At 43.7% G+C, this 22,683-nt stretch overlaps 1 protein-coding gene across 1 annotated transcript in view; it reads left to right on the top strand.

The window, feature by feature from the left end:
- Positions 1-4,056: 4,056 nt before the first annotated feature.
- RAB38 (RAB38, member RAS oncogene family) overlaps positions 4,057-22,683 on the top strand; it is a 29,130-nt gene continuing 10,503 nt past the window's right edge. Inside the window, exons 1-2 of the mRNA XM_007063133.4 lie at positions 4,057-4,323; positions 17,703-17,983. Of these exons, the coding sequence (XP_007063195.1) occupies positions 4,119-4,323; positions 17,703-17,983 (486 nt within the window). The 5' untranslated portion in view covers positions 4,057-4,118. The remainder of the gene's footprint in view (positions 4,324-17,702; positions 17,984-22,683) is intronic.

Below are 22,683 nucleotides of genomic sequence, written 5' to 3'. Positions count from 1 at the left end.
CATTAGTATTGGCCACCTTCAGAGATAAGATACTGGACTAGATGGATGTTGGGTCTACTCCAATATGTCAATTCCTATATTTCCTGTGTTCCTAACCACTCTTTGCGCCAGTTTTCTCATCTGTGAAATAGGGTCACTAATACATCCTTTCTCACAGGTGTGTAGTGAGCACTTGGAGATCCTTGGCGGGTAAATGATGTATAAATGCAATTTATTTGTGTTCTAGAGATATGCAGGAATGAGTCACATGTTGTATACCCAAAGGTAACAATGCAAATTCAATGTGTGGTTTGACAACACAGGATCGGGCCAGAGTTAACAACTGTTTGGATGGAGTATGTTTACTTTTCCCCTAAATTGTTGTCATGTCAGTCTGGCTGGCTACTGTCAACATAGCAGCTATTTAGACTCTGGTTGTGTCCAAAACACGGTGGAGAGGTGTGATCCCAGCCCATGAAGGCATACCCAAGCAAGCTCTGATTGAGACAGCTCACAAAAAATAGCAGTGAAGCCAAGGCAGCCAAGGGACATCCCCAGGCGGGCTTGTAAAGCTAATGCCATGTTCCGGGCTGCTATGGCTTCACTGCTGTTTTTAGCGAGCTAGCCCAATTAAAGAGAGGTATGCCACACCCCTGCCCCACGTGCTCAATCACACCTCCAATATACAGTGTAGGCATACCCTGTCAGTAAGGCTAAGCAGATTACCCAGTCCCTTCCCATTTTGTCATGGACAAATTAAGTAAAAGTCACAGACAGGTCATGGTCAATAAAGAAAAATTCACAGAAGCCCATGACCTGTTCCTGACTTTTATTAAAAATATCCACGATAAAATGGGAAGGGACTGGGCAGCTGCGGGGTGTCTGGGAGCTCTATGCCCCCCATCACCAGTGGGGGCTCAGGAATCCAGGGTCCTCCCTGCCACCAGTGGTGGAAGGAAGCTGCAGGGTCCCCCACCCGCTTCCCAGAGGCAGAGAGCTGCAGGAATCCCCCTGCCACCACCGCAGTGGGGAGCTGCAGGGGTCCCCCTGCTGCCATGGAGTGAGCTGGGAGCTGCGGGGTCCCCTTCTCCCTGCATGGTGTCAGGAGAGCTGCGGGGGTCACCCTGCCCTGCTGAGGCAGCAGGGAGCTGCAGGGATCCCCCTGCCACTGCTGAGGTGGAGAGCTGCCGAAGTCCCCCTGCCCCACAGCAGTGGCAGGGAGCTGCCGGGGTCTCCCTGCCCCACGGCGGCAGCAGGGTACTGAGGGGGTCCCCCTGCCCTGTGGTGGCAGTGGGGTGCTGTGGGAGTCCCGCTATCCCATGGTGGCTGGGAAGCTGCGGGGGTCCCCCTGTCGGCATGGCTGGAGGGAGCTGTGGGGATCCCCCCTTGCCTGCAGCAGCAGCTGGGAGCTGTGGAGTAGCCCTGCTGCCCATGGCGGCTGAGAGCTTGGGGGCCCACTGCCTCAGATGGCAGGGGTACATCACAGCTCCCTGCCACTGCGGGAGGCAGTGAGACCCTTCAGCTCCCAGTGGCCAGGGCTGAAGTCACAGAGGTCCTTGGAAGTCACAGATTCTGTGCCTTCTGCTACCTCCGAGACAAAACCGTAGCCTATCAGTGTCATCATTCCACATAGAAGGGCTCCAAACAAGAGCTGATTGAATTTTTTTGAAAGAAAGGGTTTATTTTGTCTTTAAAATAAAAGAATTTCAAGAAAAAACTATTGACATTTTTAAATTTTCCATTTTCACAAACATTTTTGCAGAACTTTTTAATTAAATTTGTACAGAAGTTTTTATAAAAAAACATATTGAAATGGTTATTGGAATGTTTTGTTTACTGAAAACCTGTATTTTAATAAATGAAAGAAATCACTAATCATTTAAATAAACATTTGGATAAAAACTTCTATGAAAAAATGTAAAAAAATTGAAATGGATGGATTAGTTTCAAACTTGGCAAAATGGAAATAACTTCAATTTTTTTTCCATTTAAATATTTATAAATATTCTCTATCAATCTGCTTCCTATTTAAGTTTTCTTACATCCATTACCATATTTAAAAATCATCAGTGATGGAAAATCCACCAAGACCATTGACAAGTTGTTCTAATCATTAATTACTCTCATCATTAAAAATGTACACCTTATTTCCAGTCTGAGTTTGTCTAGCTTCAACTTTCAGCCATTGGATTGTGTTCTACCTTTCTCTACTAGACTGAAGACCCCATTATTAAATAGTTTCTCTCTATGTAGGTACTTATAGACTGCAATATTAATTTTATATCATTCTAGTTTTTGAATCAAAATGTTGTGTGGTACCAAGTCAAATGCCTTACAGAAGTCTAAGTATATTACATCAACACTATTACCTTTATCAATGAATCTTGTAATCTCATCAAAAAATATATCAAGTTACTTCAACAAGATGTATTTTCCATAAGACCATGTTGATTTGCATTAATTACATTACCCTCCTTTAATTCTTTGTTAATTGGTTCACATATCAGCTGCTCCATTATCTTGCCTGGGATCCATGTCAGGCTGACAGGCTTATAATTACCCGGGTCATCCCACTTACCCTTTTTAAATATTGGTACAACATTAGCTTTCTTGTAGTCTTCTGGAACTTTCCAAGTGCTCACAGACTTATTGAAAATCAGTATTAACAATGAATTCCTCAGCAGCTCTTATAAAACTCTTAGATGTAAGTTGTCTGGACCTGCTTATTTAAAAATGTCTGACTTTAGTAGTTTCTGTTTAACATCCTCCAGAGATACTAGTGGAATGGAAAGAGTGTTATCATCACCATATAATAAGACTATAGCATCTGTTTTTCCTCTAATACAGAACAAAAATATTTACAGAACACTTCTGAATTTTCTGCATTATTATTGATAATTGCACCCTTTTCATCTACTAATGGACTAAGATTCTTTTTGTTCTTAATATATTTAAAACACTCTTTCCTATTGTCCTTAACACTGCTGGCCATAGAGTTCTTCTTGTGTCCCTTGGCTTCCCTTATCAATTTTCTACAATTCCTAACTTCTGATTTACATTCATTACCATGATAGCTCTCAAAATGAAAGCCTAGGTCCCCTAGGCTAGGCAAATGGGACCACTCACACTGTATAAAGTTAAGCATACATATATGTTTTTGCAGGGTTGGGGCTTTTGATTTTGGCAAACAGAGCAATGACCACCCACGTCCATATTCTGCAATACTGTCCTCTTTCTCATGAGTGCAGTTTATCAGCATTCCAGGAAAATTCTGCTGGAACTGGTGTGCATCATGTTTCATTTTAGATTCCAGTTCTATGAACAGGAAGATCAACACTAAATCAGTTGTGTGCTTGTCCACCCTTAAACGGTATACAATTTTAACTGTTCCAGTATAGTTAAAATGGTACAAATTCTCTAATGTGGATGCAGTGATATTGATGTAAAGATGCTTTATATTGGTGTAACTATTCCTATATGGGAAAGGGAATAAGTCACCTTTGTACTGGAATAACTTCATCCACACAAAGGCTTTTACTGGTATAGCAATTATGCTAAAAAAACCCTCAATCCCTAACCATAGGTATATCGGTAAAACTTTTAAGTGTACACCAGGTCTTTGCTAAGCTGTGATGATCTGAAAGGCTATTTCTTTTTCTTCTACTTCTTCTTTTTTAATGCCTGGTATGTTGCGTGCTTGTTGAAACACACAGAGGGGAAAATATCCATTGTTAAAGGATGAGTGTTCTTAAAAACTGCCTTAAATTGAATTCACACATGAGGGACTCTCTGTGCAACAAGCAGTGAAACTTGGCCAGGGTTGTCTATTGCATTATCTTCCATGCAAACCCTTTAGTCCCCGCAATATTACTTATCCCACAGACACACCTCACACTAAACTCTGCCAAAAAAAAAAAACTTTGTTGGGAGACTTTTCCTGCTTGATTTGCTCTCATGTTTCTTTCATCCTCCAGCTGGGCTGGCTGCTGGATCTGGGCGTTGCTGCTTCTGTGATAGGGGAGAGAGCCTCCACCTCCTTTCACTTCTTCCCTCCCTGGCTCCTCACTCCCACTCTCCCCTCAGCCTGGCAGGATCCCACCAGCAGAGCATGCAATCAGGGAGCAGCAGCAGCAGGGAAGATGCAGAAGTCTAGTCAGAAAGAGCATCTCTACAAGCTACTGGTGATTGGGGACCTCGGTGTAGGCAAAACCAGCATCATCAAGCGCTACGTCCACCAGAACTTCTCTCCCCACTACCGGGCCACCATTGGGGTGGACTTTGCCCTGAAGGTGCTCAACTGGGATGCTGAGACAGTGGTGCGGCTGCAGCTCTGGGATATTGCTGGTTAGTACAGAAGGGAAGGGAAGTGATAGAGGGAGGGGTCTAGTTCCCTTTCCCCCATATCTGTCTAGTGATGCACTAAGTATTAACCCAAAACAGCATCAAGCCTTGAACTGGGAACTACAGATGCTTTAAAAATGATGGAGGAGACCTAGGAGAGAACACCTCAGGTTAGATCAAAACTTCAGAGCTCCCCCAAAGGTGGGGGAGGGAGGGTACACCCTCCCCTTGGGGATTCAGTGCTAAGGCAGTTCTGTCTAGTCTCACTCATCTTCTACGTGCACACTGTCACAGGGGCACACTGATGGAGTCTCTCATCACTTTTATGATTTTTCCCCCTCTCATTCAAATTGTTCTCACCCACCTTGCCTGACAACCCTAAGTGGTTTGGGGGTTTGTGTTTGTTTGTTTGTTTGTTTGTTTTTTCTTTTTTTGGTGGGAGTGGGGAAAAATGGTCTCCTCGTTGTGCATTTTCTGGAGGAAGAAAAGGCTCATCAGGATTGTTAATGTGATTTTTGTAGTTATTAACCGAGGAAAAGCTATTGTTGGGTTATTTTAGCAAACTTCTTCCATTTTTTTCCTTTCTGTTCCCTTCCCCCCCGCCCCAACGGGTACAATCTAATAGAGTTATTCACACTGTTTTTTTTTAAAAATCCCTATTTGTATTTGAGGAATAACCTCATTTGTCAATAACTGGTTTACTAATATTTCCTAGACATTTTATGGAAATATACAGCAAAATTTGGTAAATTACTCTGCATCATGAGAAAAATAATAAAAAAGGAACAACATCCTATCATGCCCGTTTTATTTCCATTTTTTAAACAGAATAATTCCACATCATTGCAATAGATATTTGGGGAAAGATTTTTTTTTTGCATTGTCTTATATTTTGCTTCTAATTAAAATCATGAGTTTTCATTTTCACAGTCTCTCTTTATAACCATTAATTGGAGTTCAGTGTGCAAAATGTAAATATGTCTCAACAGCATATTTAGTATGATGCCAGTACCAATTTTTATTTAGTCTATATAAGAGAGGTATCTTAAATACTACTACTATAACTCAGAATTTTTATACTACTTTATAACACAAAGGAAGGCCTTTTTCATTCAAATGAATTAAGAAGTTACCTTTACAAGTAAGGAACTGCAGAGAAAATTTTATCTGCTCTACTTACATTCTGACTTCTGACCTGTATTTTAGGTTTATTGACTTACCCTACAATTACACCTACTGAGGCCAGTGAAATAAGAAACTTCTTAGCATTCTTTTTGAATAAAGGGATTTGATACACTTGTGTATTTGGCATAGACAGACGAGCTAGCTCATATCTGAGCTCTGAATTTGGCACTGTACTATCAAAACTACTAACACCACAGAAGATGGTTTATGCACAATATTAAAACTATTTAAATCCTTAAAAACAGATGCAGCATCTCTAATGAGACATGTACTCACAGTTTTTAAAAACTTCTTTTGCCTGCCTTGTCCCAGAGACTATATTAAACTGCTAATCATGTGCTGTTGGATCATATGATGTAGCTTTCAGTCAGGCAGCAGTAGGTTTGAAAGCAATTACACCAAGCAGTAGTATTCAATGACTAGCACAATCTCTGAGTGATCACACATGACAGAGAGAATTACAGTACTGTGTTTGTGTGCATTGATCAAGTGACTTCCTAAACTTAAACTGGATTGCTAAACTCCAGGAATCCCAATGAAGGTCAGTACAGTGCTCAATAACAAACAGAAGTTACCATCTGAGTTCTAGTGTCTGGCTTCCAAGGAGTTTTAGTTGTTGACCAATGTAAAATAGAAAATAACTTCTGTAAGCAACACTTTAAATTCACATCAGCACAATTCTGGTTTTAAAGCTACCATGAGTAAGGCAGCTGGATGGTGTGAAAAACAAGTTGCTTAAAATCAGAGGGAAATAAATTTGATTGTGATGGGCAATGAAGAGAAGCGGTGGTTTGTTTTGTTTCTTTTACTCTGACTGTCAAGAGCCACTGCGAGCAAAATACAAATATCCAAAGTATAAGAGGGGACAAGTGAAATTCCAGAGCTGTTCTGGGTCTCATTTTGGAAAATATCTTTATAAGGTAATGCTTAGCTTTGCAGAGGAAGCAATGCCCTTTATCCTACAAAACAAATGGATCGGCTTGGCTTTGTATTAGGGCCACATTAAAAGCAGACGATCCTGCAGATTTATCAGTCTGAGTTCTTATATGCTCCCCACTTCAATGATCACTGAATAAGAACATAAGAACATAAGAACGGCCATGCTGGGTCAGACCAAAGGTCCATCCAGCCCAGTATCCTGTCTATGGACAGTGGCCAATGCCAGGTGCCCCAGAGGGAGTGAACCTAACAGGTAATGATCAAGTGATCTCTCTCCTGCCATCCATCTCCACCCTCTGACAAACGGAAGCTAGGGACACCATTTCTTACCCATCCTGGCTAACAGCCATTAATGGACTTAACCTCCATGAATTTATCCAGTTCTCTTTATAGACCTTCACAACCTCCTCAGGCAAGGAGTTCCACAGGTTGACTGTGCGCTGAGTGAAGAAGAACTTCCTTTTATTTGTTTTAAACTTCCTATCCATTAGTTTTATTTGGAGGCTCCTAGTTCTTATATTATGGGAACAAGTAAATAACTTTTGCTTTTTCACTTTCTCCACACCACTCATGATTTATATACCTCTATCATATCCCGCCTCAGTCTCCTCTTTTCCAAGCTGAAAAGTCCTAGCCTCTTTAATCTCTCCTCACATGGGACCTGTTCCAAACCCCTAATCATTTTAGTTGCCCTTTTCTGAACCTTTTCTAATGCCAGTGTGTCTTTTTTTGAGATGAAGGGACCACATATGTATGTAGTATTCAAGACGTGGGCTTACCATGGATTTATATAAGGGCAATAAGATATTCTCTGTCTTATTCTCTATCCCTTTTTTAATGAATCCTAACATCCTGTTTGCTTCTTTGGCGGCCGCTGCGCACTGCACTGCACTGCACTGTACTACCAAACGTAGAGCTTACTTGCATGAATAGATCAATTGTCCATTTCAGTGGAGCTACACATGGTAGTAAATCGCAGGGTTGAGCCCATAATTTGCTCAGCAGTAAAAGTAGCGTGGGGCTTGATTCTGAGTGGTGCTGAGCATTGGCAAGTGCTATTACAACACCACCAGAGATTAGAGCCCCTGGTGATTGCATTATTTCTAGAATGAATTAATACTTTCCAGCTAGGTGTTTGCGCACAGTATAGCTCACTGAGACATAGACGTAAGAGATGGAAAAGATAAAACTAGCTCATTCAGTGCCATCCCCTGCCACTGCAGGATTATCCCCTACCATATATTTTTTTATTATTCTTTTTGCAGCAGAAAAAAGGCACAATGAGATCTAATGACTGGAAGCTGAAACTGTATTAAATTTAGACTAGAAATAAAGCACAAACTTTAAACAGGGAGGGTCATTAATTATTAGATCAATTTAACAAGGGATGAGGTGGGTTCTCCGTCACTTGACATCTTTAAGTTAAGACTGGATGCCTTTCTCAAAAATAAGTTCTTGCAAAGTTATGGGCTTGATGCAGGAACTACTGGGTGAAGCTGTAGAGCCTGTTTTCTACAGGAGCTCAGACTAAATGAGCATAATGGTCCATTTTGGCCTTAAAAAAATCTATGAATTTAATGTTTTAATCAAGGCAAGTTCTAAAAATTCCAAGCAACTGTGCTTCCAGCACATCCAGGGGGAGGCTATTCCACAAACCAATACTCCAGGAAGTTTTTCCTAATACACAGCCTACCTTTCCCCTATCTTAACCTCGTCCTATTACTCGTAGTTATATTTCAGAGTATGTCCCTACATAACTACTCTTGCAACTTGGATTTCACACCCTTCAAATAGTTGTAGTCTGTTATCCAATCCTCCTTTAGTTATTGATTAGCGAAAAGATAGATAATTAGCTCTGTTAATCTTTCAGTCCCTGCATCCCCCTTATCTTTTTGTTGTTCTTTTCTGAGCTCCCTCCAATTTGTCAGTATACTTTTGGAAGATGGTGCCTAAACCTTAAACCAAAAATACCAGGCATAGTTTGAATCAGAGCCTTGGAGACAGACACTATTATCTACTTGGTCTGCAGTGGTGTGCTTGGCAAATACAGTCCAGAACTGTTTTGAAGCCACAGTGTATTATACTGCAAACTTGTGTCTAATTTGCTGTTCACTATCACTCCCTAGGTCTCTTTCAGAATTATGGCTTCCAGGTTTTCTTGTCCCACTGAGCACATGCATGTTGGATTATTTCTTTCTCCCATATATTGGCTTGCATTTTCCTAGCTTGGATCAACTCCTGTTACTTTTTGCCCATGTCTGCCCCTCATATTGAAGACAGCAGCATAGTATTAAAAATGGGTTTGTTTCCCATCCGTGCCATTTTCACCTTCAGAGACAGACGCATTTGCACAGATACTATTCAAATGTTTAAAAAGCTGTAAAGTCTATAACAGCGTTAGGATCTCTCACGAGCAAACGGGCCTTTCATTAATGCTGAGCACATATCGTCCTCAGTAGATCGTGCCCTTAGTGGGATGCCAAACATTTTGGGTCATATGCACAAAGAAGATAGTCGCAGTGATTTCACAGCTAAGCTCCCTTGAAATTACTGCTCTGCAGTCATAAAGAAGAAGCCCCATGTCCTTAAATGTGCTTCTTCTTTCACAGAGACTGTCTGTGGTTTGTAGTGTGATCTGTCATCATGTGTGAGCCTGGGCCAGCACACTATACTTGCAGCCTGATTTCCAAGCTGCCCAAGCCTCAGTTGGTGGTAGAGACTAAATCCACTGCATGACAGTTTAGGGTCCAGTCCTGCCCCCACTGAAGCCAGTGGCAAAATTCCCACTGATTTAAATGGTGCAGGGTCTTCCCCATAACCAGAGAAAGGCCATTTTGAGGTGGAAAGTGGAAACAAGTCCCAGATTGAAAGCTATTCACTGGGATGGGAGTGGGGGCGGAGGGGGCATGGAGGTGTCAGAGCTCCCTCAAGAAAGAAAGCTCTTGACCCTGTCCATTCTCCCAGCAAAGGTTGGAAGGACCCTGTCCATTCTCCCAGCAAACCATAGGAAAGGAAGAATACATTTAATCTCCTGTAGCTCCTGGTGGGCAGGCAGATGGATCTGGGCCTGGTTTTGGACTGGATTTTTTGTTTTGATTTATACTTGAAAGTGGAGGTGGAAGGAGATGTCCTGCCCTCTCCCTCCCAGTCACCAGAGAATATGGGCAAAAAAGGGAGTTTGGGCTCAACTATTTTTAAAGCTGTGGGTGGAATTCTCACATCACCCTAGAGTCCATGGGAGGGGATTCCTATTTCCCTTCATCACCAACCATTTTATTTTCAAGGGGAGATGAGTCTTCAGATCAGTGGGACCCTTTTGCCTCTCACAAGGTGACAGGAACTGAGCCAGGAAAGCCTGATACATTCAGTCAGTGGCCCTTTAAAATTCTCTCCCTAGCCCACTGACTTTCCAGTAGCTTGTTCATTGAGGGAGGCCCAATACCCAAATTTACAAGTGAACTTTCAAAGGCTTTGAAAATGTGGCCACTGTTGTAGTGTATAGGAATTGGATACTACCCAATTCCTGAACACAGAGAGCTCACAAACAATTTAAAGGGGTAACACCCGGTTCCTACACACTACAACTGCGTCCCCCGCCCCCCCCCCAGTATTCTAATGTAAGGGATGGGCATTTCTCAGGCTGAATGAATGTCCATGACCTAGCATGAGACTTCTCAGTGAAGTGATTTGAAAATTTACCATAACACGGACAAAACAACATATTAGTCCCTAATCTTGTTTTCGCAAATGGCTGAACCATTTTTGCTGAAACTTGACAAGAAAATTCAGCCTGATGCAGACATCTTGTATGTGGAATTTTAGCCCAAACTGTTAAAGTTTGGCAAAAACATAGACAATTGAAAACAGGGTCTTAGCATGGAAACTATCAGGAAACCTTAACTGTAGGCAGCGCTACTAGCTCTGCCTGTAATGTATTTCCAAGTTGCTCTTGGGAAGGGATTTGAAGAAGGTGGGGAAGAGTAGTTTTAGGGCTCAGTTAAAGAAGGGTATTTCATGTGAAAGAGCTTTGTGGGAAGAGCGGATGAATGGGTGCTTAAGGCTGGCATCATTGACGGAGTAAAAAGGGTCATGGGGTGATGTTATAAGAGGCAAGAATGGACAAATAGGGAGGAGCAGAATTGTGATAGGCTCCGAAGGTGACGACGAAAAGCTTTATACCTGATATGAAGGAAGCCAGAAAGTAGAAGGTTGCCATAATCAACATGGGAGATCATGGCCTGAATGAGCTGTGTGGGCTGAAGGAAAGGGTTAGATTTTAGAAATGCTATGGCGGAAGAAGCAGCGGTGTTTCTATATGGCCTGGAATTGTGGTGGGGAGATAGCGGGAGGGGTCAAAGATGACTCCCAGCTCCCAGGCCTGGTTGAGAAGCAGGATAGCGGCACCAGTGACAGAGAATGGGGTGAGTGGAGGTGGCTTTGGAGGAAAGATCAGTTCAGGTGTGACCGAGCTTTTAACCTTCCACAATCTCCTAGCCATGGAGATTCTCTGAAAAAGTATTTATCCTGCGGACAAAGATGAACCCAAACCTGTCTGTTGCAGGGCAGTCTGCATACTGTTGGCTGACAGATTCCTTGCAAGACTGCACAGCACAGGGGACACGAATATCACAGGCTAGAATGTGCAACCCTACCTTGCACTGGTGACCACTCACTCCCACTGGTGACTACTGCTGGGAGTAAATGCTCAACAGTGTGAGTCAGGGGTGCCCAGTCTAGGCCTACACATGTATCTTAGGTACCAAAGAGACAAACATCTCTGGGGACATACACGTTATTCAGGTTACAGGATCCCTACTGAGAAGCTCTCAGGAGTTACAACTAAGCGAACTATGGTCATTTTTGAGAATATACCACACTGTCCCCTAGACATCCTTAGTGTTCCCATATATGAGCACATCCTATTTCCACACTGCCTCACTGGTGTGAAGTTCTACTTTAATGCCATCCTTCACTGACCCACTGGGCAGGTCTACACTGCACCTGGGAGCAAACCTTCCCTCCCAGTGTATCCTCTATCCCCCCTGTTCCTCATACAGATGAGGCAGCTGGATAAGGAGAGGGGGAAGTGAGGTAGTTTGGGCTGCAGTTTCATTAATATGTGGACAACAGTCACTTTTACTTCTACTCCTACACCAACACCACCACCACCACCAAAACTGGGTGATGTAGTGGCCCTGATTTCCAAGGGCTTTTGATATAGGGGCTTGAATGAGGGTGAGCCAACTGAAGCTCAAATCACGTAATATGGGAATGCTGACAACTGGCTTCAGGGAAATAGCTGCCCTTCCGTATCTGACTTCCTCTTCACTTCCAGGTGCAATGGAAAAGGGTGTTAGTGACTTATAAAGCACTGTGTGTTTGGGTACTATCTCCATGGGCAGCGGGTATCACAGGCTGGGGAAGGCTGTGCCTTCCCAAATAGCCAGGCGTGGCCCCACCCATGCTCTGCTCCCAGGCCCCCTCCTGCTTCCCTCTCTGGCTCTTTCTAGTTCCCCTTACCATGGCTCCATCTCGGGCTGGGGCTGAGGCTGCATGCGCCACCTGCCCTCCTCGCACTCCGGGGCTGGGGGGCTGGGTCCCTGCCGATTGCCCTCCCAGCACTCCAGGGCTGGGAGGAGCTGGGGCCTCACCATCTGTCCTCCTGGCGCTCTGGGGCTGGGGGCGCTAGCTTCAGGCAGGGGCTGGCAGCCATGGGGGGCGGGGGCTCTAGGCTCCGGTGAAAGGGGCAGGGCCTCTGGCAGAAGGGGGCGGGGTTGGGGGCTAGCCTCCTTGAGCTAGCGGTATACACTCCGCCCATGACTGTCTCTCCAAGAAGTCACCTCTCTCTTCATGATCTTTTGTTGCAGCCAAAATCAGCTATACCATTTGACCTAGATTTAAATGTCTGGGAGCGGTTGGCAAGGTGTCTTTAGTGGAGGGCTCTCAGTCCTGGAATTAATTTCCTCTACTGCTGGTAGCTCAAGTGATGGCCTTAAGGGCACGGTGCAAAGCCTGCCTGACTCTTCCATAGACTCTACCCAGATAGGCAGTAGAATTGTGGAGCAGAGAGGATTTGTTTTAACTTTTGGTTTATATTTTTCAGACTCTGAGCAGATACAGAGGCAGTTTTTAAAGTATGACTGTGGTCAGCTACATGTTGATGGTTGCAGTATAAATTATGATGTGTTGCTGGTGAGATTATATAGGGTGCATTTTTATAAATCAATAAAGCCCAGATTTTGGTGCCCTTTATCTTTACTTGTGCCAAATGATACCTTACTCCTCACTAGTGGTTACACTGAGACCAATGGTACCATTTGTGGAGTAAGGTTGTATTCTGATCCTGATTGCTCAGGTTGTAGATGACCTTACTCCAGTACCAGGAGCTCATTGGGGCTCACTTGTAGAGTAAAATACATGAGTGAAGATAGTCTGAATCTGGCCATAAATAAATAAATTGTGTGATCTGGAAAGAGATGCACTGTTGTACCCATGAGCCAAACAAAACAACTATTCCTTAAATTTCTGCTGCTTCTGATGACAAGTTACACCCCAGCCCCTTTCTGCCCATCCCTGTAAAGGAGGAAACCGAAGATCCTGTGACAAGCAGGAGATAATCCTGGTGTCTTGATCAACACTCCCTCTTGCAGTAAAAGAGGTTCTAATGTTCAAGGCTGTGTTTGAGATACTGTTGAGTGCATAATGACTGGTCTGTTTGCTAACCCAGTAACTGTACTGTCTGTGTTTAACTCCCTGCTTGTAAAGCCAGGTTCTGCTACCCACACTCACAATGAATGGGACTGTATTCTATGAGTAATCCCACAGATTGGGATTAGGTATGTCTGCAGAGTAAGGTACTAGTTGGTGTAGGTCAAAATCCTTGGAGTAAAGGAATTTGGCTGGCACTCTAGCTATAACAGCACTTCAAAGCACCATACAAACATCAATTCAAGGGATCATTTTTCCTTAATGAGGATCACATCTTAATACACACGTGTAGTTTGTGGAGCACCTCCTTTCCCATTCACAATTATACAAAACTTTTAGGCAACCTTGACTGAAATTTCTTCCCCTTCTCATTTGCTCAGCTTTCCCACACTAGGTTACCGTGACATTGTCCTTCCACTAGTTCTACAATCAGAGAGTTTCCTGGGAATTTCTAACGTTAAAAAACAAGCAGAAAATAAGACTTTGAGACAAAACCGAAAACCTCCCAGGCTTTCTTTATCTTGCAGAAAAAAACTTCCTAAGTCCAGGTTTTTTTGTCCCACCCTCCCTTCTTTGCAGGACAATTTTTTAGTCTTCCATTTCTGACCCTTGCTCCGTTCGCTAGCTGGAGGCACTCTGCCAGCGTCGATTCTTTGTCCAGTCAGGTTAGTGAGGCTGCTGGAATGAGAGAGGAATGCCACAGACCAGGCTGTGCCAGAGGAGAGGAAAGGCTCCTCTTTGCAAACGGCGTAGTGGGCATTGACTGAGCTAGTTAGGGAAGGGCCAGAGTGGTGAGCTGTCGGGCCACAGTGGTGAGCGTCCCAATGCAAGGACTGGAGAGGATCATTGTGAAGGGCACGGTAAACACCCCAATGTTAAAGATCAATGAGACCTTATTTACCCTTTGATGCATCAATGGACATTCATTCACTTTGGCGAGCGTGGTCCAGTTTGCGTTATTAGCTTTTCCCTGGTAAACGAGTCAAGGTTCTGCAGTATATTTTGCAAAAGTAATTTAGTAACGCGGGGCCTCCCTCCCTGCAGCACCTTGCTGTGAAATCCTCACTGGAAGGTGGAAAGAGGCCAGCACTGGGGGTGAGTAAGATCTGCAGTAGGCACATTAGTGGATTTGCAAGGTCCTACTGGGACTGCACGTATGTTATTTATATACTGCACTGATCAGGGCTAAACAGTTAGGCTCAGCCCAGAGTAAGAGGTGGGGGGGGGGGGGTAGCTGCACTGCCCTAGGAAGAGACCTAGGAAGGAACTGTGCCTTGGAGGCACAGTCCCTCCCTGTCCCGCTTGCTTGGGGAGGAAGGAAGTTACTGCCCCCCTGTGCTCCCAGCTAATTACTCTGGCTGGTGACTGCAGGGAGCAGAGTGGAACCAGGGGTCCTCTAAATCATTCTCCTCTGTCTCATCCCTGCTAACTTAGCGCTAAGGGGCATTATCTGGCATGCACTCCCCTCATGGCCAGAACTGCAGTCTGAGAAGTCTTTACTCAACCAAGTAGAGACCATAGAAGGCAGGGAGACTACTTCCTTGTGAAGGAAAGCAAGGACTGGCCCTTGGAGAGCAAGAGACCAGGAGCCTGGTGTATTGGTGCGGTCTATTCCCAGCTCTGCCATTGACTTGCAGTGTGATCATTAGCAAGTTGCTGAAGGCGGCTGGGCCTCAGTATACCCATCTGTAAAATGGATACAATCATTACTCCCATCAGAATGACTCTGTGAGGCACAAGTTTACTGATCTAGTTTTTATTTCATGCTTATCACCAATGTCAACCCCTTGAGAGCCTTCCACGAAAAGCAGGAAGTGTTACTGAGCCATGACACATGAACATTATTTATATCTGTTGCTGTTGTCGATCCTAGGCTATTGGACAGAAATGAACATTTGTCTGGAAAAAAATCTTCCCAACAAGTAGATTATTGAATAACACATGACTTAGCCACTCATCTGATTAGCCCATTGAGAGAGATCATAAGACACTATTATAAAACATGGCCGTAATAATAGTTCAACATGACCGTATGGTTTCCAGCAATGACATGTCCTAGTCTTGTTTCATCAATGCAGAGCAGTGTTTGTTTCAGGTATATGAAACCAAGACTAATTTAGAAAAGACGGAAGTTCACTCTTGGCTTCTGTATCATGTGAATGACTATCTCCTTGTTAGTCTGAATGTTAACCTCGAAAACAAAAGCTAAATATCCCAGCTCTGGGGGACGGTCTGCGTAATACACATTCTCAGCATTCCATGTGCCAGCGTTGGGTGTGCTTGCTCAGTGTGACTTCCACGAACTGGAAGATAGCATGGAAAGGCAATGGGGCCTAATGATGAGAGTACGTGTTCCAGGAGCCAGGACTCCTGGGTTCTATTTCCAACTCTGTGATTCAGGTTCAGGGTATGTCTCCACTGCAGCTGGTGGTGTCATTTCCAGCCCAGGTAGAAGAAACCACTTAACCCTTGATTGCTCTAGTGTGCTAAAACAGTGCCGGTGCAGAAGCATGGCTGGTAGGCACTGAAGTACAATCCTGTCCTAGATATTTGGTGCGTATTTGGGTGGCGAGGCTGAGCTGCTGCCCCTACGCCATGGCTCTCCTGCTATTTTTAGTGTGCTAGCTTGATCAACGCTAGTGTGTGTGCACCTACGTGAGCTGGAAATCACACCTTCCACTGCAGCGTAGCCGTACTCTGCACCTAACCTCACTGTGTGACCTCACCAAATCCCTTCATGCAAAAAGTCTGCCTTGTCTTATGTAGGAGCAAAGGGCCAGGGAGGCTCCGTGCCCTCCCATGCCACCCTCAGATGCATGCAACAGGAGCAGGGCAGATTAGATTGAGCATCCCTCTGTGTGCTAGGCAGGGCTCTGGTGTGACGAAGCAGGACTTTTTTGTAAGGTTTTTATGAAACCTACTCGTGCCTCAGTTTCCCCCCATACATTCCTATCCGGGGTGGGGTAGTAGCATGCCCTGAAAACAAACTTCATTCTGCCAGGAGAGGTGGAGGGCGGGGAGGGGGTGTCACTGAGCTGTCTGAGTGGAGTGAATGTGTCATTAAAAAAAAGGCTGGCTGAGGCCAACCCATAGCAATGGGAAATCTGAGAAGACAATGGGAACAACTAACCAGTGACCCAGAGGGAGGAAGATTTCTTCACCTTTCATCAGGGAAGCTACATACAGATCCCAGCTCTAGAACAAAGGACTGGGTGGAATGAGGCAGGATAAATGTGAGCTCTGGAAGAAGCTTGGGCTCTCTGACTTTGGAAGTGACTAAGGTCTGGTTTACTCTAGAAAATGGTCAGCTTTACTGTCACTCAGGGGTGTGAAAAATCCACCCCTCCTGAGCAGCATAGTTGAGCCAGCCTAATCCCCAGTGTAGACAGTGCTAGGTCTATGGAAGAATTCTAGTGACTGCCTCTTGATGAGGTGGATTACCAACTAGAGAACCTCAGAGTCTGCAAATGGAATTTACCACATCTTGGATGGTGAATTGCTATAAGTTGACCAGAATGGACTATACTTGAATCCTTATTTCTCTCTGCTAACCTAAGCACTTGCAATGCTGTGCTCCACCTGACTAACAAACCCTACTCTGTTTTGAGTTTGGGGTGTCACTGTAAATACTGCCTGAGGTGCAGGCGAAGAAGATACAAGTCTCAGTCCAGCTGAGAGTCTCTCTCAGCTGGACTCACTGGACAGAGCTCACAGTGTGAACAAGGAATCCGGGAGCCCAGTACTCAGTCTAGGAGGCAGTGAGGTTGCATGGTCTACCCTGAAGGATGAGTGAATCCCTTTGGTTCTTCCAAGAGACGGTCTAAAAGCATAGCACAGATACTGTGGACCCACGGCACTTGGCTATTATAACAGTAGCACTCCAGAGCTCCAAATGCACGTTAGCAAGCAATTTGGCAGCATGGCCAGGCATTAGTCTTGCACATATGCTCCTATTGTCATGAGGTGCAAATTGCATATTGCTCTTTCCTGGAACAGTAATCAGGGGCTTTACTGTGGAGCATGTTGCTCCCGGGGCCCACGTGAACCATGCAGCCCTTTGCTTAACCATAGCTGCTCTACTCTGCACAGTGCATTTTATAATTGTAAATCTAGAATTTTGCCCTTAGCTTCTCTAGTACTTTTGTTTTCCCATCTGTAAAATGGGGATAACCTTTATATGCCTTGTGAGATGTATTAATATCTGTAAAGCCTGCTAAGATCCTTGGTATTTTCCCATAGACCTGGAAACCTACTGGCTTAATAGGATTCTAGCACTACTAATATTTAAGCTTATGATAAAGTTATTACATTTCCTTAGACTCTAGCCCTATTAAATGCTTTCTGCTCTCTACACTCACTGGCATTTTCACACAAATGAGGCTATCACTGTGTATTATTGTTTAGATGAATTGTAGCTTTCCAGATTTACAGCATTAAACTCCAGGCTAGATAATGTTCTGCCAGATAACACACGGGCATGTGAACTGTTGCCTCAGTCTGGAAGTGATGATTCAAATGATTTTTTTCCCCTCACATCTTCATCATCACAGGTCAGGAAAGATTTGGAAACATGACAAGGGTCTATTACAGAGAAGCCATGGGAGCGTTTATTGTCTTTGACGTTACAAGACCAGCGACATTTGAAGCGGTGACAAAATGGAAAGAGGATCTGGACTCTAAACTGATTCTCCCAAATGGCAAACCCGTGGCGACAGTTCTCTTAGCAAACAAATGCGACCAGGGAAAAGATGTGCTTATGAACAACGGTCTCAAGATGGAACAGTTCTGCAAGGAAAATGGGTTTGTGGGATGGTTTGAAACATCAGCTAAGGTAATTACATTTCTGTTTTAATAAACCAAATGTGTGAGAAGCATTCCCCGAATGCAGAGACATTAACTACTAAAATGGGTTACTCAGTTGCAATGTGTACCTTGCAAAGCTCTTATCTCTGCTGAATTAATGAAGGGTCAATGGAAGCACTTTTAAAAAACAATAAAACCTTTTAAAGAGAATGTATATCTCTACTGAACCTTTCATCTCAAAGGATCTCAAAGCACTTTAGAAGCTCTGAAATGCAGCCACTGTTAAGGTGTGTATCTGATGCACAGCATGCTGCACAACCGTGTGAGGAAGGCGGCATATTGGCAATGGACACCAGAGCTCCTCTTAGGAAAGATGCCATGAGCTCATTCATTCCCACGCAGAGAAGAGACAGCCTTTCTGTAAACTATAGAGACTAACAAATTTATTTAAGGGAGCGTATGCTCAAATACATTTGTTAGTCTCTAAGGTGCCACAAGTACTCCTTTTCTTTTTGCGAATACAGACTAACATGGCTGCTACTCTGAAATCTGTAAACTATGGCACTTCTAATATGCCCATCGTTGTAAGTATTCAGTCTGAAAGATCTGAGCTGTCGGGTCCTCACATATCGAGTTTGGTCTTGTGGTAAAGGCATGAACTATTTGAAAGGCATGAAGCACTATCCGAGTCTTGGGCTGTTGTTAGCGCTGCTATTTACTGAGCTATCTGTGTATTCAAAAGTACTCCATAGTCTTTATCTTGTTAATAAGTAGATCACAAAACGAGGTCCAGTCGGCTGCTTTAAGGCAGTGGCTCTCAACCTTTCCAGACGCCTGTACTCCTTTCAGGAGTGTGATTTCTCTTGTGTGCCCCCAAGTTTCATGTTACTTAAAAACTATTTCCTTACAAAATCAGACATATAAATAAAAAAGTGTCGCAGCATACTATTAATGAAAAATTGCTTCCTTTCTCATTTGTACCATGTAATTATAAAATAAATCAATTGGAATATAAATATTGTACTTACATTTCAATGTATAGTATTTTGAGCAGTATAAATAAGTCAATGTCTGTACGAAATTTTAGTTGTACTGACTTTGCCAGTGCTTTTTATGCAGCCTGTAAAACTAGGCAAATATCTAGATGAGCTGATGTATCCCCTGGAAGACCTCTGCGTACCCCCAGAGGTATCTGTGCCGCTGGTTGAGAACCACTGCTTTAAGGGAATCAGTTTGGCCAAAGTTAGAAGTATTTTTCCAGTGCTAAAATTTCTTGCATACTTAGGGCTAGATACTCAGCTGGTGTAAGTTTGTGTAGCTCCATTGAAGTGAATGGAGCTCTGCTAGCTTACCCTAGCTGAGGATCTGGCCATTGGAGTCCACTGTTTCACTCCTGCTGGTGGTTCAATAGCATCTAGTTTCTTATGGTATTTTGACACATCCGCTTGCAGGACAGAATGGAAACCAAGAGAATAAAAACGTGAAAAAGAAGCGTTATTTAAGCGTTAACAATAAAAATGGTTTGGGTTAGATTCAAGAGATGGGTGAAGATGCCTTACACAGGCTTCTGCACAATAACAATGGCAAAAGGAGAGAGGCTACACAACACGTCACGTGCATTCAAAAAACAAAGACAAAAGAGACATTAAGAAACAGCAGCTGAACAAGGGGAGGTGGGGGAGTTAGGGGGTTTAACTCAAGGCGGTAGGGTTAAATCAGTGGAGTCACACCAGTATGTAACTGGTATAAGCGAGATCAGACTTGATTCCCAATTTGGTCTTAGTTCTGAACTAAAAGCCATGGTGTAACTTTTTTTTTAAAACGGTATGATTACGATTACTTTAAAACCAGGAAAGGCTCTAGTCTTTTTCAGCCTGGGGCAAATTAAATCATTGAATTCAGGAGTAGGGGAAATAAAAAGCCACCTACATTTTACATCGAGAATAGAAACTCTTTTCTGAAGTAGAATACTACTGACTGAGAATCCATCATACAGCAGCTCGCAGTTCAAACAGGTAATGACTCTTTTTTGCTCAATTCTGGTGTAATTAGCTCTCCAGAGGTTTTTTTGGAAACATGCTTGGAATTGTTATAGCTTTCAGAGCAGAGAGAATATGATTCATACCTTTTGGAAAAAGAAAGGTGATTATTTATAAAAATGCCCCCTTTAGTTCTGGATATATTGCAGAAGGCTATGTGTTATATACATACCGATCATTTTTCAGGCTGCCAGGGGATTAAAACTTCCATTTGAAACTGTTGGAGAATTATACCATAGGATATTGTTGTATCGTTCCTTAGTGCTATTTTTTTCTTAGCTTAATGATCTTAAAAACAAAACAATTGGGGACACAGAATGTACTCATATTGTTTTGGTTCTTTGATATTTTTAAACGAAATATTTAATCCATTCCAGTCTTCAGGGCACTGAAAGGACTTGGGGATTCACTCTGACAGGTTGCCTTGCTGTGTAAGAACACAGTGCAAAACAGTCATAATTTATACTTGTTGCTACATTCTCACTTGAGGGCCTGGTTGCTCTTTGATGTATGCTTACCTCTCAATCTTTTATTTAGTTGTGTAGATTTCAGTCTAACTCCGCCCCCGATTTTTTAGGCAATCCTGTCATAAATTTAAAGCTACAATGTCATCGCAGTTGCAAAAGATGCAATGTCCAAAGCAGCAAGACTTCTCCTTCCTACCACACACCATTTAAATAGCCCTCATGTGACCAACAAAGCTGAAAACCTCCTCTGTGCTTTGCTATCAGACAGAGATCTGTGACGTTCAGCACACACATACACATCACCTCTATTGCCTGTTCAAAGAGAGGAGCTTTAAACTGTGCTGCCAGGGCAATAATTTCAGCCCCATTGTCCCTTCCCAATGAAAATGGACGTGATTTGTATGTGGAAACAAGACAGGTCGGGCAAAACTAGATATACTTTTAAGTCTTGGCTTGGAAATCACTTGAAAATGCGTTGCAAGTTGCTAAAGTTTTGTGTGTGCTGTTTTGCACAGAACTGCTCTAATTCCAGTTTGATTACCTCCTCTGCCCCACCACCACCCACATATACATAATATCTGGCTGGTATTACTAATGTATGCAGGAGAAAGGAAATTAATTTTTTAATTTTGAAACAATGGGTGTTACCATACACACTGTAAGGAGAGTGATCAAGTAAGGTGAGCTATTACCAGCAGGAGAGCAGGGGGAAAAACACCTTTTGTAGTGATTATCAATGTGGGCCATTTCCAGGAGTTGACAAGAACGTCTGAGGAACAGTGTGTGTGTGTGTGTGTGGGGGAATAAACATGGGGAAATAGTTTTACTTTGTGTAATGACCCATCCATTCCCAGTCTTTATTCAAACCTAAGTTAATTGTATCCAGTTTGCAAATGGAGAGACTGTCCAGTTTGGCCAGAGTACATGGCAGTGGGGCATTGCTGGCACATGATGGCATCTATCATATTGGTAGATGTGCAGGTGAACGAGCCTCTGATAGTGTGGCTGATGTGATTAGACCCTATGATGGTGTCCCCTGAATAGATATGTGGACACAGTTGCTAACGGGCTTTGTTGCAATGATAGGTTCCTGGGTTAGTGGTTCTGTTGTGTGGTGTGTGGTTGCTGGTGAGTATTTGCTGCTACCCAAGATCCATAAACCTGGAAATCCTGGACGCCCCATCATCTCAGGCATTGGCACCCTGACAGCAGGATTGTCTAGCTATGTAGACTCCCTCCTCAGGCCCTACACTACCAGCACTCCCAGCTATCTTCAAGACACCTGTGACTTCCTGAGGAAACTACAATCCATCGGTGATCTTCCTGAAAATGCCATCCTGGCCACTATGGATGTAGAAGCCCTCTACACCAACATTCCACACAAAGATGGACTACAAGCCATCAGGAACAGTATCCCCGATAATGTCACGGCAAACCTGGTGGCTGAACTTTGTGACTTTGTCCTCACCCATAACTATTTCACATTTGGGGACAATGTATACCTTCAAATCAGCACTGCTATGGGTACCCACATGGCCCCACAGTATGCCAACATTTTTATGGGTGACTTAGAACAACGCTTCCTCAGTTCTCGTCCCCTAATGCCCCTACTCTACTTGCGCTACATTGATGCCATCTTCATCATCTGGACCCATGGAAAAGAAGCCCTTGAGGAATTCCACCATGATTTCAACAATTTCCATCCCGCCATCAACCTCAGCCTGGACCTGTCCACACAAGAGATCCACTTCCTGGACACTACAGTGCTAATAAACGATGGTCACATAAACACCACCCTATACTGGAAACTTACTGACCGCTATGCCTAACTACATGCCTCCAACTTTCATCCAGACCACACCACACGATCCATTGTCTACAGCCAAGCTCTACAATACAACCGCATTTGCTCCAACCCCTCAGACAGAGATAAACACCTACAAGGTCTCTATCAAGAGTTCTTACAACTACAATACCCACCTGCTGAAGTGAAGAAACAGATTGACAGATCCAGAAGAGTACCCAGAAGTTACCTACTACAGGACAGGCCCAACAAAGAAAATAACAGAACGCCACTAGCCATCACCTTCAGCCCCCAACTAAAACCCCTCCAACGCATCATCAAGGATATACAACCTATCCTGAAAGATGACCCATCACTCTCACAGATCTTGGGAGTCAGGCCAGTCCTTGCTTACAGACAGCCCCCCAATCTGAAGCAA

Source organism: Chelonia mydas, chromosome 1 (assembly GCF_015237465.2).
Source record: "Chelonia mydas isolate rCheMyd1 chromosome 1, rCheMyd1.pri.v2, whole genome shotgun sequence".
In the NCBI taxonomy this organism is placed as follows: domain Eukaryota; kingdom Metazoa; phylum Chordata; order Testudines; family Cheloniidae; genus Chelonia; species Chelonia mydas.
Note: the sequence above shows the minus strand (reverse complement) of the source record. Positions and strands in the feature narration are given on the sequence as shown.